Source organism: Phascolarctos cinereus, unplaced genomic scaffold (assembly GCF_003287225.1).
Source record: "Phascolarctos cinereus isolate Bilbo 61053 unplaced genomic scaffold, phaCin_HiC Scaffold_1;HRSCAF=81, whole genome shotgun sequence".
Lineage (NCBI taxonomy): Eukaryota > Metazoa > Chordata > Mammalia > Diprotodontia > Phascolarctidae > Phascolarctos > Phascolarctos cinereus.
The window spans coordinates 23,827,617-23,843,249 of NW_027555514.1; the positions used below are offsets into that span (position 1 = coordinate 23,827,617).

The 15,633-nt window shown below is 40.6% G+C and overlaps 1 protein-coding gene across 1 annotated transcript in view; it reads left to right on the forward strand.

The window, feature by feature from the left end:
- The window catches only part of GADL1 (glutamate decarboxylase like 1), a 187,053-nt gene that overhangs the window by 20,354 nt on the left and 151,066 nt on the right, over nt 1-15,633 (forward strand). Inside the window, exons 2-3 of the mRNA XM_020993432.2 lie at nt 8,320-8,492; nt 11,932-12,058. Of these exons, the coding sequence (XP_020849091.1) occupies nt 8,320-8,492; nt 11,932-12,058 (300 nt within the window). The remainder of the gene's footprint in view (nt 1-8,319; nt 8,493-11,931; nt 12,059-15,633) is intronic.

A 15,633-nucleotide genomic window follows, 5' to 3' on the forward strand; every position in this document is an offset into this window, starting at 1 on the left:
ATTTGCCTCATTTTACTCCTCATTCCTGCTTCTACCCCTTGGGGCCAAGCAGAACAAAGATAATCCTTCCTCTACATGCCAACCCTTCCAACACTTGTTTTCTCTTCAGGGATTCTTAACCTGGCTTCCATGAACTTTAAAGAAATTTTTTGATAATTATTTTTCAGTGTAATAGATTGGGAGCAGTGAGGTGGTGCCATTTATAGAGGGCCAAGCCTGGAGTCAGTAGAGACCTGAGTTTAAATCAGGCCTTACTACCTCCATGACCCTGGGCAAGTCACTCAAACTCTATCTCAGTTTCCAACTACAAAATGGGGATAATAATGACACCTCCCCCCATTGTTATGAGGATCAAATGAGATAATATTTGTAAAGCACTTAGCATTGTGCCTGGTACATAGTAGATTCTATATAAATGTGAGTTATTATAATTCTCCTGTAATCCTATGTATTTTATTTTATGAATTTAAAAGCATGATTCTAAGAAGGTGTCTATAGGCTTCACTAGACTATCAAAGGGGTCCATGACACAAAAAAGTGCCAGAGCCTCCACCTTCATCTTCACTCCGAGCTTATCATCCTAGATTCTTTCCATTTTATTGATCACCCTGATCAGTACTTCAAAGGTCTATGATTTAATTGGTATGAGTACCCTTTATAATCATAATAATCTGAATAACTACTGATATCTATATCATACTTTTAAAGCATTTTACACACATCTCATTTGTGCTTCATAATAACTTTATGATGTGGGTTTGTTGGGTGTTATTAATCTCATTTTACAGTTAAGGAAAGAAGCTCAGAGAGATGAACTACCTCACCTAGTTTCTGAGATGGACTTGAACCCAATTCCTCCTGATTCCATGCCCAGCACTCTATCTGCTATATTCTGCCTCTTTCCACATCCCCATTAGAAAACTTAGGGAATGCTCTTTGAAAGTTAGCATGGCTCAGAAATTGGCTTTACAGCCAAACGACCAGCAAGCATTAAATGTGTGCCTACCCCGCACTAGGCACTGTGCTAGGTATTAGTAATACTAATATAAAAGTGAGACGATTCCTGCATTCAAGGGGCATGTCGTTTCCTTTTACTAAAGGGGAGATGATATGTCTACAGATAAGTATATACAAGACCTAAAAGATAAATACACAGTGATTGGGGTAGACACTAACATTAGGGGAAATCAGCGATGGGCTTCTTGACTTGGCTAGTCTGATCCTCAGATAATAGAAAGACCATCCATCACTGATCCTGCATTTGAAACCATTCTGGCTTGGAAAAATCTACTAGCATTTACATTGCCTTGGCATAGCTTTTGGGAATCTGGGATTAGCTCCACACCGGAATGAGCCATTGGAACAAGTTGTAGAGGAAGCATAATTAGTGGTTCTGAATTTGCAATTGGGATATCGGGGATGAGAGTATAGAACAAACAAGCACGTTAGGAAACGTGCTCGTAGGTCTCAGAAGGGGAGAGACAAATGCGCAATGGTCATAATCAACTAAAAGGGTCAAATCAATTGCCCTCTTACTTTCTGCCACATTATTTGTTATTCTAGATTTAATTATTTATTTATTCTATATTCCTCCCCCTGAGAAAGCTGTAGGCATTTGTTTTATTATTTACTTATTTAGCCCCCTTTCATCTCCCCTCTCCTCAGGGATACTCATTTTTCCTCTCTCTCTTTTTCTTGTTTTCCTCTGCCCTTCCTCCACATTGGCAGACTGAGGTTTTACCAGAGCAAGGGTGACTATTACAACTCACTATTCTCAGAGTCCTAGAAGTAACCCATATGGGTGACTTTCCTTACCAATACTGTAGCTAGGAGCTCCCATTGGTGTATTTCACACAATTAAATCAACCACTAAAACTCAATTAACCTTAACCAAAACATTTACTGAAAATGCAAAGCAAACTATTTATACATCTTTCTACCAAGAAACCTAGATTCCACTCTCCTATCAATGTGCCCATGGGGAAAGTAGGTACACATATAAAATCCTATAATAGTAAGGTATGTGTGTAGGTAAAGGTATGTGGCCAGAGCAACTCCATTTTGGAACTGTAGACTTTGATATCCTCCTTCTGTCTCAGGAACTGTCTGTAAAGGTTCCTTGATGGGTATATTGCTTGTGAACATTGTGAACCAATGCTTCCATTGCTAAGTTGAACTGCTCCATGCTCTTCTGGACAAACACTTCCTTGGGCATGACATCTTAGCTTATGAACTTATCTTCTACTTGATTCTTTGATGCTGTACTGTTCCTCTGCTCAACTGGGTTTACTTCATGACAGCAGCTGTAGTATCTATCACTTTTAGATTCAGGATTAATGGTGCTTTCAGATGAAGTAGGGGTATGCTTAAGGAAAAGGCGGTGACCCTTACTGTAAGTTTAGTGAAACCCTCTGCAACTCTCCTTTACAGGATTTGTCTTCTTTCCCCTCTCTCAGCAAGAACAGGTGACAATGCAGAGAAGTGTCTACCTTCGTCTACCTCTTTGTCAGTCACTGTCTTCATCTTCCTTCTCAGTAAATGGTAGTACTAGAGAGAGCAGCCTTTCTTTGATACAACTCCAGGACTTATTCGTTTACCTTTCTAGTTTTCTGTTTCATCAGCTGCATCCCTCTATGAGAGACATCACATTTTCTTATGGTTATAACCATCTGTTATAACCATCTGTCATCTGTGGAGAATTGATAGAAAGACATACACAGGAAGCAACTAAGATGAGAAGGTTTGGATTGGCTACATTCTGCATCCCTGGATGTCCTGGTTTCAAGGAAGGGCCCCTCACTGGGGCTAGCCACACAAGGATGAATTTTTCAGCCACAACATCTTTTGAGGATTGTAAGTTATAGGAATCATAGGACATCAGTCACAGGATCCTGGATTCATGGCTGGCAGGGAACTTAGAGGTTACCAAATCCCACTGCCATATTTTACAACTGAGGAAGCGGGTCCAGAACAGTTAGGTGATTTGCCTAGTGTCACACAGCTCTCTGAGACAAGGTTCAAACCTAGTCTTCTTGACTTCAAGTCCAGCTCTCTGCTTCCATAGAGGGAATTTCTCCGTTGATGAAATCTAACTAAGATCTTTGAAATGCTGAAGTTGTCTATTGCTAGTCTAGACTGAATTTTCTTCCTCTTTCCTTTGTTCTTCTCTCAATATCATTTTATGGGCTAATTAAGTGGGGAGTGGTTCTTGTCCTATTCCCAGATTCTTCTCCGCTAACTTCTCTCTTTCTCCTCCCACCCTGCGGTCCCTCTCCACCCCTGTCGCTCTATCATTCTCCCTGGCACCAAGAACCATTTTGCCTCTGCTCTACCCCCCCTGTTTACTGATTAACCCTTACCAATTTGCTATAGTTATTTTTAAACCTGCCTAAGGCATAAATCAGCATAGAAACACATACAACAAACAACATTCTGCCCTCGCTGGAGGGCGTACCCATTATGGTGCATGCAAGGGATGCAATATTCTTCGCCAGGCACATCTACGATTGAATTGATGCATCAATATGGCGTAGGCTCCCAGCTGTGCAAAAGCATCAGTTAGTTCACATGCTGTTCAATATTATTGACCTCACTGCTTGACCCCCTGGTCCTGAAAACTCCTTGGGTGTTTTCTGAAATCAATGCTTCAGAGACTGTGAACGTTTTAACTTCTCTGCTATTCTAGGTGTAAGTGGGTTTAGGACGTGTGGAGTTTCATCATTTTGTTATCATTCCAGCCAGATTTTTGGAGTTGTTGCTGTCTGTCAATTCAGATACCAAATCCTGTTACTAAGGGGAAAATAAATCACAATAATATTAGCCAACATTTATGTTAGGTTGTAAGATTTGCAAAATTCTTTAAATATATCATCTCATTTGATCCTCACAATGAACCTCTGGTGTAGGTGCTAATCCATTTTACAGATGAGGAAACTGAGTCTGAAAGAAGTTGCCCAGGGTCATACATGGCTAGCTAGTAAGTAACCAAGGCTGAATTTAAATTCGGTTGTATTGTGTGATTCCAATGCTTATTTGCTATACTACCTAGCTTTTCTCAAAGGGTGTGTGTGTGTGTGTGTGTGTGTGTGTGTGTGTGTGTGTGTGTATTTAATGATAACATCTCCTGTGGACATAACCCAAATTCCTGGAAAAATCAGCAGTTTTCCTTTTTCTGTTTGCCTAGACAGACCTGGACTTGGGGAAGCAACCCCACAGTACTTAGGGGAAGCTTATTCAAATGTGGGCGCCTTTTCTCTGTCAGTTGGGTCCCAGAGCTGATGAAGCATTTGACCCTAATGCATTTTAAATCCATCATTTCAAAACCAAAGCTAATTGAACCTGACCATGAAATAAGATTATAGGAATTCATTTTGGGGGAGCTATTGACAACTCACCTTTCACATTTTTATGCAAACTGCCTCCTTTGCAGAAGATCCCATCTTTCACAAGTTGCAAAAAGTGGTAAATCTTTCTATGACATTTTTATCTGCTCATGGACGCTATTTGAGCATGCTAGCAATAAGATTATTATTTTTTTCTGACGGGGTGAGGTAAAGCTGTAGGATAGTATCCAAGCATTTTCCTTAAAAAAGATGGGCTTTGGTTTGCTATACACAGTTTCTAGAGTACCAGTGCCTAATAAACGACTATTAATGAGAAGAATAGAAATATTTGAAATACTTTAAAAATAGATTTAGACATTTTCCCTAAAGAATCAATCAATACATCTTTTCTCTTCTCTAGCCTGTTCTATTCTGTTCTGTTATCTGCTCTATTCTGTTCTTTTTCTATTCTATTCCATTCCACAAATATTTATCAAGCGCTTACAATATGCCAGGCACTGGAAATGATTTTCTTAGATGGTGGGTGCTTAACTTTACAAAATGAAATTAATGTATGTGATTATAAAGAAGAACTAGGTCATGAAAAAAGAATAAGACTGACACAAAGCCTGGCAGGTAAATATCAGTTTAATCTTCCAATTAAATGGCAGAATCGTTGTTGTTGCAGGCTCTTTCCCCTCTGTTCCGTAATCCTTAATCTCCGATTTAGATGACACCATTGATGGTATTCTCACATTTAATTGCTTTAAAACAGGAGCCATTTGTGCGAAATTGATTAGTCTTTACTCATTCCCACCGCCACCCTTACCTCTCCCCCTGCCCTGTTGTTTTCTGGCCGGGCTTAAAGGACAGCCTTGAAATGGTTGAAAACAAGGTTGCTTCCAATCTCACCTCCCCACACTCCACCCCTAGCCTTTCCACAGGAAAATGAGAGGGGGTCTGGAGCAGGGAGACTGTGCCTGGAATATGAAGGCTCATTTTAAACGTCTGCTCACCATGTCAAGTGGAAAGAGTCCTGACGTTCTGTTCTCCGATATTGATCTCTTTGGCTCAAGAGTGATTTATGAAAAGGAAAAGCAGAGTTCTCTTAAAAAATGTTACTTGATTGAATATGTCCATGGAGAAGAAGCTAAGTATATATGCGCTTTGAAGGCCTTCATGTATGTGTGTATATGTGTGTGTGTGTGTGTGTGTGTGTGTGTGTGTGTGTGTGTGCAGGGGGTGGGGAGATGTACTGAGCTTCCCTAATTCTTCGAAGATAGGGGCACCGAATAGATGAGATAATGTAGCTGCCATGTGGAACTTAGAATATTGTCAAGGAAAAATAGACAAATAGATATGTGTATATGGGTTGCACATCTCTACTTAGAGCTGGGTTCTCCTTGGTGTGGGTTCTCACTCTTACAGATTGGGCCCCGTCCTGGTCCACCAGTCTTGCATACCACTTAGCCACATTCTCCCACAGAGAGTCCATCCAATATGCTGAGGTGTTCCCGTAGACCTCTTGACATTTTGAGGGTCCCATGGAGCATTAAATTATTCTCCCTCCCCCCTTACAATGTGACCAATATACCTGCTTTTCTAATATCCATCTCTCCAATGACATCCTTCATGGTACATGGTCCGTGTAATTCTTGGTTGCTCATATGCAATAGCTTGGCCACGCCCTCTAGTTCCACTGAGGTGACCCTCAAATGTGATTCCTCATCCATCATAGTCTTGGGTGACTAGCGGCTATGCAGCACCCCCATATATCAGCCTGACAGCTTGGCTATCACATGCTACGATGACGCTGTGTGTACATATGTTCTAGACAAATATACATGTATACATATGGTTCAGTAATTCAAGGAAGGAATCAACAACTCTCTGTTTGTTTCACTTGAAATATTCGCCCACCTGCAAGCATTGCTATTATCAGATGAACTCTCAAGGTCCCTTTTCTAATTCTGATTCTCTGGCCTGTCTTAAGAAAATGAAATAAGAGAGTATAATCAGGAAAGATCTTCCTTGGGGGAAATGTCATTCTTACTACAAGAAGAATTCAAATATCTGTACTCAGATTCTTTTATTTGTGGGCAAAGTCCAAATTAGATTCCAAGGTGAACAGCCTTTGGTACATTGGAAGGATACTGTCAACAAGCAGTTATTAAGCACCTACTATATATACCAGGAACCATTAAGTGCTATATAAAGAAGATGAAAACAATCCCTGACCTTAAAAGGACAGGTAATGGAGCCCGTCATTTAGAACATGGACCAGGGTTATCTATGTCTCAGAAAAAATGCCATTATTTTGCAATAGAAAATTCTATTTAGTAATTTGGTTAAATTCAACAAATTCTTATCAACATGCATGTTCTCTGACCCTAAGGAGTTTATAATCTAGCAAAGGAAATAAAATATTAATCTTGTTATATAATTGAAATACAAAGCAGGAACAAAATAAGTACCTTAGGTAGGCACAAAGTCCTTGACAAGATCTGGAAAGCCTTAATGGAGTAGGTGATATTTGAGCTGAGTGTTGAAGGATAAGGTGGATTTCAGCAGGTGGGTTCTTGGGCCTGAGGATTGTATCACGTTCAAATGTGATGATGATAAAGGGTAGGGCGTGATCAAGGAGTGGTCCAGTTTGACTGTGTGTGTCATGGGTCATAATGTGACATATGAGTAGAAAGGCAGGTTGGAGCCAAGTCCCAGAGAGCCTTGAATGCCAGGGTAAGGATTCTGAACTTTTCTTTATTGCTAACAGGACACCACTGGAATTGTGGTTTTTGTTTTTATTTTTGTTTTAGCAGAGATGTGACAAGAATGAATGGAAAACAAAACAAAACAAAACAAAACCATTTATGAAATGCCAGGTATTGTGCTGAATGCTGGAGATACAAATACAAAAGTCAAAAGTCTTTATTCTCAAGGAGCTTACATTCTAATTGGAGGACACAATACTTATAGGGAGTGATATTTTTGGCCACATAGAGATATTTTGCTTTGTGAATTTACAAGGATAGGGAGTGTGGCCTTTGGGGAATAGAATACACACCTTCTCCAGTAGCAAAAAAAAAATTTGGTTGTGGCTCCAAAACAGGCAGGAGGAGTGGGATAGAGCATGCAAGTCAGCTGGCAATTAGATTTGTGCATAAGGAAGATTAACTTGGCAGTGGAAATGAAAAGAAATCATCATCATAGCTAATATCTATAGAATACTCAAAAGTTTGCGAAGTGCTTAACAAATGTTACATCATTTGATCCTTACAATAACCCATGGAGGTAGCTGTTGCTAAGACCCTCATTTTACAGATGAGGAAACTGAGGTTCAAAGATTAAATGACCAGCCCAGTGTCAGACCACCAAGAAATGCCTGAGGCCAGAATTGCTCTCAGGTCCTTCTGGTTCCAAGTCCAGCATTTGAATCCCTCGTCCAGACTGCCCCTCAGTTGTATTGCTCATCTGCTGACTTAGGGACACTGTATTTTATAGAAATGGCCCATCATTTCTATGTAGGAGGTGATCTCTGAGGTGCAAAAGCAGCAATGGTTGTAGGCAAAATTTATAAGTGGTGAAATTTGTCTTTTCTCTCCATCTCCCTTTCCTAACCCCATTTCTTCTCATCTCCCTGGCATTGCGCCCAGAACTTTCAGGTGCCCAGTGCCCTTTCACCCACTGATGTTCTTAGGGAAGGAATGATGCTAGTAATTTATATCTCAGTTCTGTTTCCCAGGGACATTTGCATGTTAAGTCTTTTCTCTAATAGCAGAATGAAAGCTTGTTTTTTATCTTTATAGAACTTTGCCCATTAGCAGCCATGGGACTATGCATTGAGAGTGGGGAGGAGGGGAAAGAGTGGGAATAAATGAAAAAATTCCTCTAGAAATGTTCATTGTGAATGGTGGTGCAACACAAGAAAATACCCCTTAAGTAAGAAGTATTTTTTTTCTTCTCTCTTTCTGTTTTTCTTAAAAAAAAAACCAAACAGGTGAGCCTGAACAACAGGAAATGGTCCCAAACAAGAAGAATGTCGTCTTAGTAGATGGTATCATACTCAACGGTCCCACAACAGATCCAAAAGCAGGAGAAAAGTTTGTGGAAGAAGCCTGTCAGTTAATCATGGAAGAAGTGATTCTGAAAGCCCCTGATGTCACAGAGAAGGTAACCAATTCCAGAATTGGAAAATGCTCAGAGATCATCTAGTGTAGAAGTTCCCAAAATTATTTGGCCTTTTCAAAAAAAAATCACTCAGTGCCACGCTGGAAATCTACTTTCTTTAAACCTTTAATGCTTTTTTAAAATTTGCGTCATAGGGGGCAGCTAGTTGGCACAGTAGATAGAGCACTGGCCCTGAAGTCGGGAGGACCTGAGTTTAAATCCGGCTTCAGACCAAACACTTGGCACTTACTAGCTGTGTGACCCTGGGCAAGTAACTTAACCCCAATTGCCCTAAAAAAAATTTTTGTATCATTTAAAAATGTAAAATATTTCTTAAAATGACCCACATGCAACATGATCTTGCAGCCCTTGCTAATCCTGGTTGCCCTCCAGCTCATGTAGCTCCATCACGTGCAGCACTCAGAAGAAAATGAAATACTCCAGATGTGTTTGGACCAGGGCAGAGCAGGCTTACCATCCCATCCCTCTTTCTGCAAATCAGACAGCCTAACATTTCATTCTGTTTTTGGCAGCCATGTCACATGGTTGACTCTAATTGAGCTTGCAATCCACTAAAACCCCAATATCTTTTTCTAATGAACTACCCTCTAGCTAGACCTCCCCTATCTTGTCCTCGTGAAGTTGGGTTTTTTTTGAGCCCAACTTTATTAAGACTTGAGATTTCCTGGAGTCAATGTAATCTTGTTACATTTGGCCCATGGGTTCAAGTTGTGGAGTTTTTTGGGTTCTTGCATCTCTAGCATATTAGCTATTTCTTTTACCTCTAGGTCATTTGAAAATTTGTTAAGTATGTTATTTATATCTTCATCCAAGTCATTGCTTAAAAATGTTAGAGCACAAAAAGACCTCCCACTGGGATATCGGGGCCACAAGACTACAACTCATCCAAGGCTCCGGGTCCTCCCTTCCTAGCTCCCTGCCGACCTTGGCTATCAACCCATTATCTTCTGGTTGTTGTTGTTGTGGTCGTTGAAACCTTTCCTAAAGACCAAAGGTCGTTCTACTTCACAGAGAAAATAGAAACAAAATAAGAGATTAGCATCTTTATCTTCTCTCTGTTGTCTGTTACCATCCCATGTACCCTAAATGTGGCTCTTGTCCCCTCCATGATCATCTCTTTTCCCTAACAGAGCTAGCAAAATCTTCTTCATTGTCCCTAGCTGTTCTTACCAGTTTCCACTCAATGTTAACTTTAGGACTCTTGGCATTGTGTTCAAGTTTGTGTTCATCCACCATTGCTTTCCTTTCCTTTCATCCTCTATACGTGTCTTTAAAAAAAAATCTAAGTTATTCAAGAGTTCTTTGTGCATCCACACCAGTCTCTTCAGACAGCTCTTACTTATGCCTTTAATTGTTTCTGTTTCTCTTTGTATCTCCACAGAATTTCATTCTTCAGAACTTCTTGTCATCCCTGAGATTACTTTGTCGGCAGAACCGTAGCTTGTGAAATTCTCCCTAACCTTTTCCTGGATGCTTTGAACTCTACTTTCCCCAAGTCAAGAGTTCACAACAGACATTTCCTCTCCCTCTTGATTACAAATTCTAAGGTGCAATGGGTCATTTCTCTCTAAGGTTCTCATCATTTATCTCAAGTAAATGATGAGAATCGTCCTCAGAATCCAGTTTACTTCTCTTGGTTCCTTCATTTTTTGAAGGATGAAATTATCAGCCAGACAAATCGAGAAATCATTAGCCATTCCTCTTTAGGTGGAGACGGTCTCCAATAGATGTCTGCATCATGTTCCCTCAGCATGCCCCCATGCTGGGCAAATGAGAAAATCTTTGTAGAGTGCTTAGCACAGTGCCCAGCACATGGTAGATGCTCAATCAATCTTTATTTCTCCTCCTCCCCTTCCCCAGGCTTGCGATCTCTTTCCCAAACTTGTAGTCTATTTCCACTCTGTTTAGATTGTCTACACTACACTCCAATGACAGTATCACTGTGGCCTCCATTGATCTTCACCCAAACATCATCCCACATCTGGTTCCTGAATTTTTCATATGTCTATAGATAATACATGGTACTACTCCAGACCCATTTTTACCTATTCTCTTCCTTTTCAAAAAATAAGATTTACCTATTCATTGCTATTTTCCAGCCAGGTGTTCCATTCCACCTGTTCTGACTTAGGTAAATTTTTTCCTTGCTTTTCTGACCTACTTCTATTTCCCACATCTTCTGTGTTTGTGTGCAGATATCTGAACTGATGGGTTTTATTGCTGCTTTCCCCTCAGCCCCCTTTTTTGTATTCTGTCTCCTCTGAGTTTCTTGGCATGTGTACAACTGTTTTTCTTGTGACATTGTTGTTACCTTCTATGGTACCCAGCTTGGTATATGCCATATTTAGATTATCATAGATATTTAGGTATCTTTCTCTGTCCTCCTTCCTTTCTAGTGTAAAGCCCTTTTCTTTAGATTTGCAAAACTCTAGGCAAATATATTTTTATCAGCCCTTTTTAGCTGTATCCAATCTCTGAACAAAAGCCTTAATTTCCTATATTGTTGAGAAGGGAGGCAGGATCAGGGAAGGCTTAATTAATAGTGGCACATGAGCTGAACTGTGAAAGAAGAGATCAATTCTATTTTTAAAAAATTTAAACATTTTTATTTAAAATTTTAAGTTTCAAATTCCATCCCTCCTTCCCTCCCTCCTCCCTGAGACAGTAAGCAATCAGATATAGGTTATACATGTGCAATTGTGTAAAACATTTTTATATTATTTTGTACAAGAAGACTCAAATAAAAGAAAAAAAGTGAGAAAAAGAAAGTGAAAAATAGCATGCTTCAGTCTGTATTCAATCAATATCAGTTCTTTCTCTGGAGGCAGATAGCATGCTTCATCATCAGTCCTTTGGGATTGTCTTGGATCATTGTACTGCTGAGAATAGCTAAGTCATTCACAGAAAAGAGATCAGTTCTTAAAGTTTGGGGTGAGGAGGGAGTACATTCTTCTCCTGAATGATGGCCTTTCTGAATGGCCAAAGGTGGGAGATGGCATTCTGAATTTGAGGAACAGGAAGGGACTGACTAGCAGCAGTTCACACTTTATTCCCTCCTCCTCCCTGCTTTCTTGTTGGATTGCAAGCTGTTTGGGTGGGGAAGGTTAGATTTTCTTTCTTTGCTGAGCCATATAGGATGTATCTATCATTAGGCAGGCAAATCAGGGAAATCTGAAAACTTCAGCTCCTGTGGTTGACTGGGGGTTGTTAAAATGTCCCAGTGGCAAATCTAATATTTCCAGGGCCCTGCCGAGCGAGCCGGCTGCTGGCGAACCGTAACACAATTTTTTTTTTGGTCATTTCTGATTCCCCTCTGCCTGTATGGATGTGATTTCCAAGTCACTGTTTGATTTCCTCTGCTTCCCCTTGACCTCATGCAGTATTTATAGCATGCATCTCCACATCCCCCTTCCATCTCTAGGTTTGTGAATGGCAGCCTCCGGAGCAGCTGAAGCAACTGCTTGATCTGGAGATGAGGGACACTGGGGAGCCACATCAGAGACTCTTGAAACTTTGCCAGGATGTCATCCGATACAGCGTCAAAACCAGTAAGGCTCTTAATTTGTCTCATGACCTCTAGCTCAGTGACAAGGCGACGTGTTCTCTTAGAAATGGCTTTTCTGTTAGGAAAGCAGATTATAACCAGGTTTATGGGATGGAAAAGATGGAAATTAAAGCAAACAATAGATCTGTTGTTTTCAGGGGTGTCACATAGTGTAGGTTGTTGGCATTTTTTTTGATGATTGAACAAAGTTGACTCTGTGACCAAACCAATTGATTTTTGCAGAAATCTGCTGTGAAGCAAAAAAAAAAAAAACCTGAGTTGACAACAAGATAGCTGATTGGCTGGCTGTGCATGGAAATGGACTGCAGTTTTACAGTGCCCAGCTCTTTCTAATGTCCCCATTCAAAAAGTATTTACAGTGACAGCTTTCCCCTCCTTATTCCAATCCTGTATTCAGAAGTAAGCAGCTTAAATCTGCCATGTAATTCGGGTTCCCGTGTTGGTCATGTGAATCTTAGAAAGAACTAAAAATTCTACATAATGGCCCTCCAGAGTCCTCATGAATGCTAGTAAGAGAATGCTCCTTTAAAGTATATACCTTTGACTGACGTCTCATATCTGAATTTTAAAAATACGACCCACCGGGAGCACAAAGATCTTTAGAAAGTTGAAAGAAGTAGAAACAACCGGTGTATCCTGGCTCACGGACGGCAACACATGGAAACGAGGACCAGCGGCATCATAGGCGATGCCTTGATTTGCTGCTGAATCGGATTTACGTGACGCTGAGCTGCACGAAGTCGTCAGCCTCCCTCTCTCTTCCAGCGCCATAGAAGTCCAGCGGCAGGACAAAAGTCAAGCTGGCTGCTGATGGCCGGGGAGCAGTAGACGACCATTATACTACAGTCTAATGTAGAGAAGCATTGGTTTTCGTTTTGTAGTCGGAGACCCTGAGTTCGAATTCCTGCTCTGCCAGCAGTGTGACCTGGCACAGTTCACTTGCGCGCTCTGAGTCTCAAGTACCTCACTGATAAGATGAAGGGGTTAAATTCGATGAGCGCTCATTTCCCTTTCAGCTCGAAATCTGGGAACTTGTCGCTTATTGGATGCTCTCTCTTCTCCGCGCTTTCGTGATGTTGCTGTGCTTGTTCTTCCTTTTCATTCTCTTTTGCGAGTTCGTCATCCGTATCACGCCCCTTCACTGTAGATGTTCCCCAACATTCTGTCCTCTTCCCTCTTCTGTTCTCCCTCCACGTTCACTCTCTTAGTGACTTCATCGGCTCCTGTGGATTTAACCATTATCACTAGGCGCTCAACTCTTCATGCTCCCTCACCCCACATATCCAACTTGTTACCTGCTTTCACCATTTCTATCTCTATAACATGTCTCAAATCCAAGCCCTCCTCTCTACACTCTCCACTTTAGTTCAAGTCCTGATCAGCTCTCCTTGGATTATTATGATTGTTTCCCAATTTGTTTCTGTCCTTAAGTCTCTCCCCACTCCAGTCCACCCTACACACAGCAATGCAAGTAATTTTCCTCGGATGCAGCTCTGACCAAGTCACTATTCTATTGAATAAAGTCAAATGGTGCCCCCATATTTCTCAGCCTTATTGTTGTTCCATCATGTCCAGCTCTCTGTGACTCCATTTGGGGTTTTCTTGGTAAAGATCCTGGAGTTGCTTGTCATTTCCTTCTCCAGCTCATTTTACAGATAAGGAAACTGAGGCAAACAAGGTTAAGTGATTTGCATTATTCCCTAGAATAAGAATAAACTATACATCCCCTGTTTATCTTTTGAAGCTCTTCACAGTATGGCCCCAATCTACCTTTCCAACCTTGTTGGACGTTATTTCTCCTTCTGTACTCTGCAATCTAGCCAAATTGGTTTTCTCTCTATTCCTCACACATGTCCCTCCATTACCCGTCTCTATCCATGGTCGGAATGCACTTCCTCCTTCCCTTCACTTCATGGAATCCCATGTTGAGAGACTTTGTCTTTGAGAGACAGCTTAAGCGCCATCTATGGCATGAAGCGTCTCCTGATTCCTTCCCGTACAACTGTTAGCCTTCTCCCTCCCAAAACCACCTTGTATTTATCTACTTTGTACTTTTATTCACTTTACTCTATACATATATTTATATGTGTGTGTGTATATATATATATTATATATATATATATATATATATATATATATATATATATATATATATTTACATATGTATGTGTACTATATGTATATTCATTTGAATGTCTCTGCTATTAGAATGTAAGCAAGAATTGTTTTATTCTTTGTACTTATATCCTTAGCACCTAGTGTGCACAGTGTCTGGCACTTGGGAGATACTTGCTAAATGTTTGTTGATTAATTTATTGACCTTCTAAGCTTACATGGATTAAGTAAGTGCACATAAGAATGTGATAAAGTGTTCTTTTTCTTAATTGACTGCTGACACACAAAGTACCCAGTGCCCAAATTTCAAAAGGAGAAAAAAAATCACTTAAAATGAAAGATAGAAAGTTTAAAATGCAGTAAAACGCTAATCCATTGCTTAGGACCAGCCCAGCTTGATGCCACGTGAATTCTGACACTGACTTAAATTTAGTGGAAAGAATCTAATCAAATTACAGCTAAAAATAATTGGATTGTATCCCCTTGGGAAAGGCTGGTGTATTTACCAAAAGCCCCGTTAGCATTTCGGAAGCAGAGATACATATCTTATTATTATGGTCTCTGTCAGAAGGGGTGGAATGACATTTAATGTGAGGGATTCTTAGTTTACTGGACTTGTTCCATGCTGTTGCTATGGAAATCACTCATAAATTAACATGGAGAACTCTAAAAATTCTTTGTGCAATCATGGCTTCTAGCCATGCCCAGATTCCATTGGTGGATTAGAGGAAGAAGTTTTCATGTCCTATTTTCACAGTCATTTTGTATTTTAGTTATCATTTATTTATGGGGGTGGGCTGGTTTTAAGGAAGAAAGTCTAATGGAGATGATATTCATCGTAATAGGAAGTCACTCATGGAAATGGTTCCCCATGGATTCCCGATGGGATCTCCTCATTTAGAAATGGGGAGATGTTAGTTTGTTCTGTAACGTTCCATGATTACACATGAGATCAAATATCCTGTGAGTTAGGGGTGTGGAAAATTATTCCCAGGATGTAAAGCCAAGGACCTCAGTGATGCTTATTACAAGAGGCAATGGAGGATAGGGGAAAGAACACTGCATTTGAAATCAGAGGACCTGGGTTCAAATCCTGACCCTGCCATTATCTGTGTGACACTGGACAAGTAACCTGACCTCTCTGGGCTTCACTTTTATCCTTTGTAAAATGAGAGGATTGAACAAGATGACCTCTGAGGTCCATTCCAGCCCTAAATCTGTAACGCTATGTGAAAACCAATGGGATTGTTATGGCAGGAGATTGCCTTCTAGAACCAGAGCAGTGCCAGAGCTGGAAGGATCTTTGAGGCTGTTGAGTTCAAGGCCTGAGTCTCCTCTCCAAGGAGTCAATGAACATTGCCTTGACCATCTCCACATTAGGGGAAGCAAGGAGCAGCCCAGGTCACTTTTGAACACTGTAATTATACCGTTTCATTGAGCCAT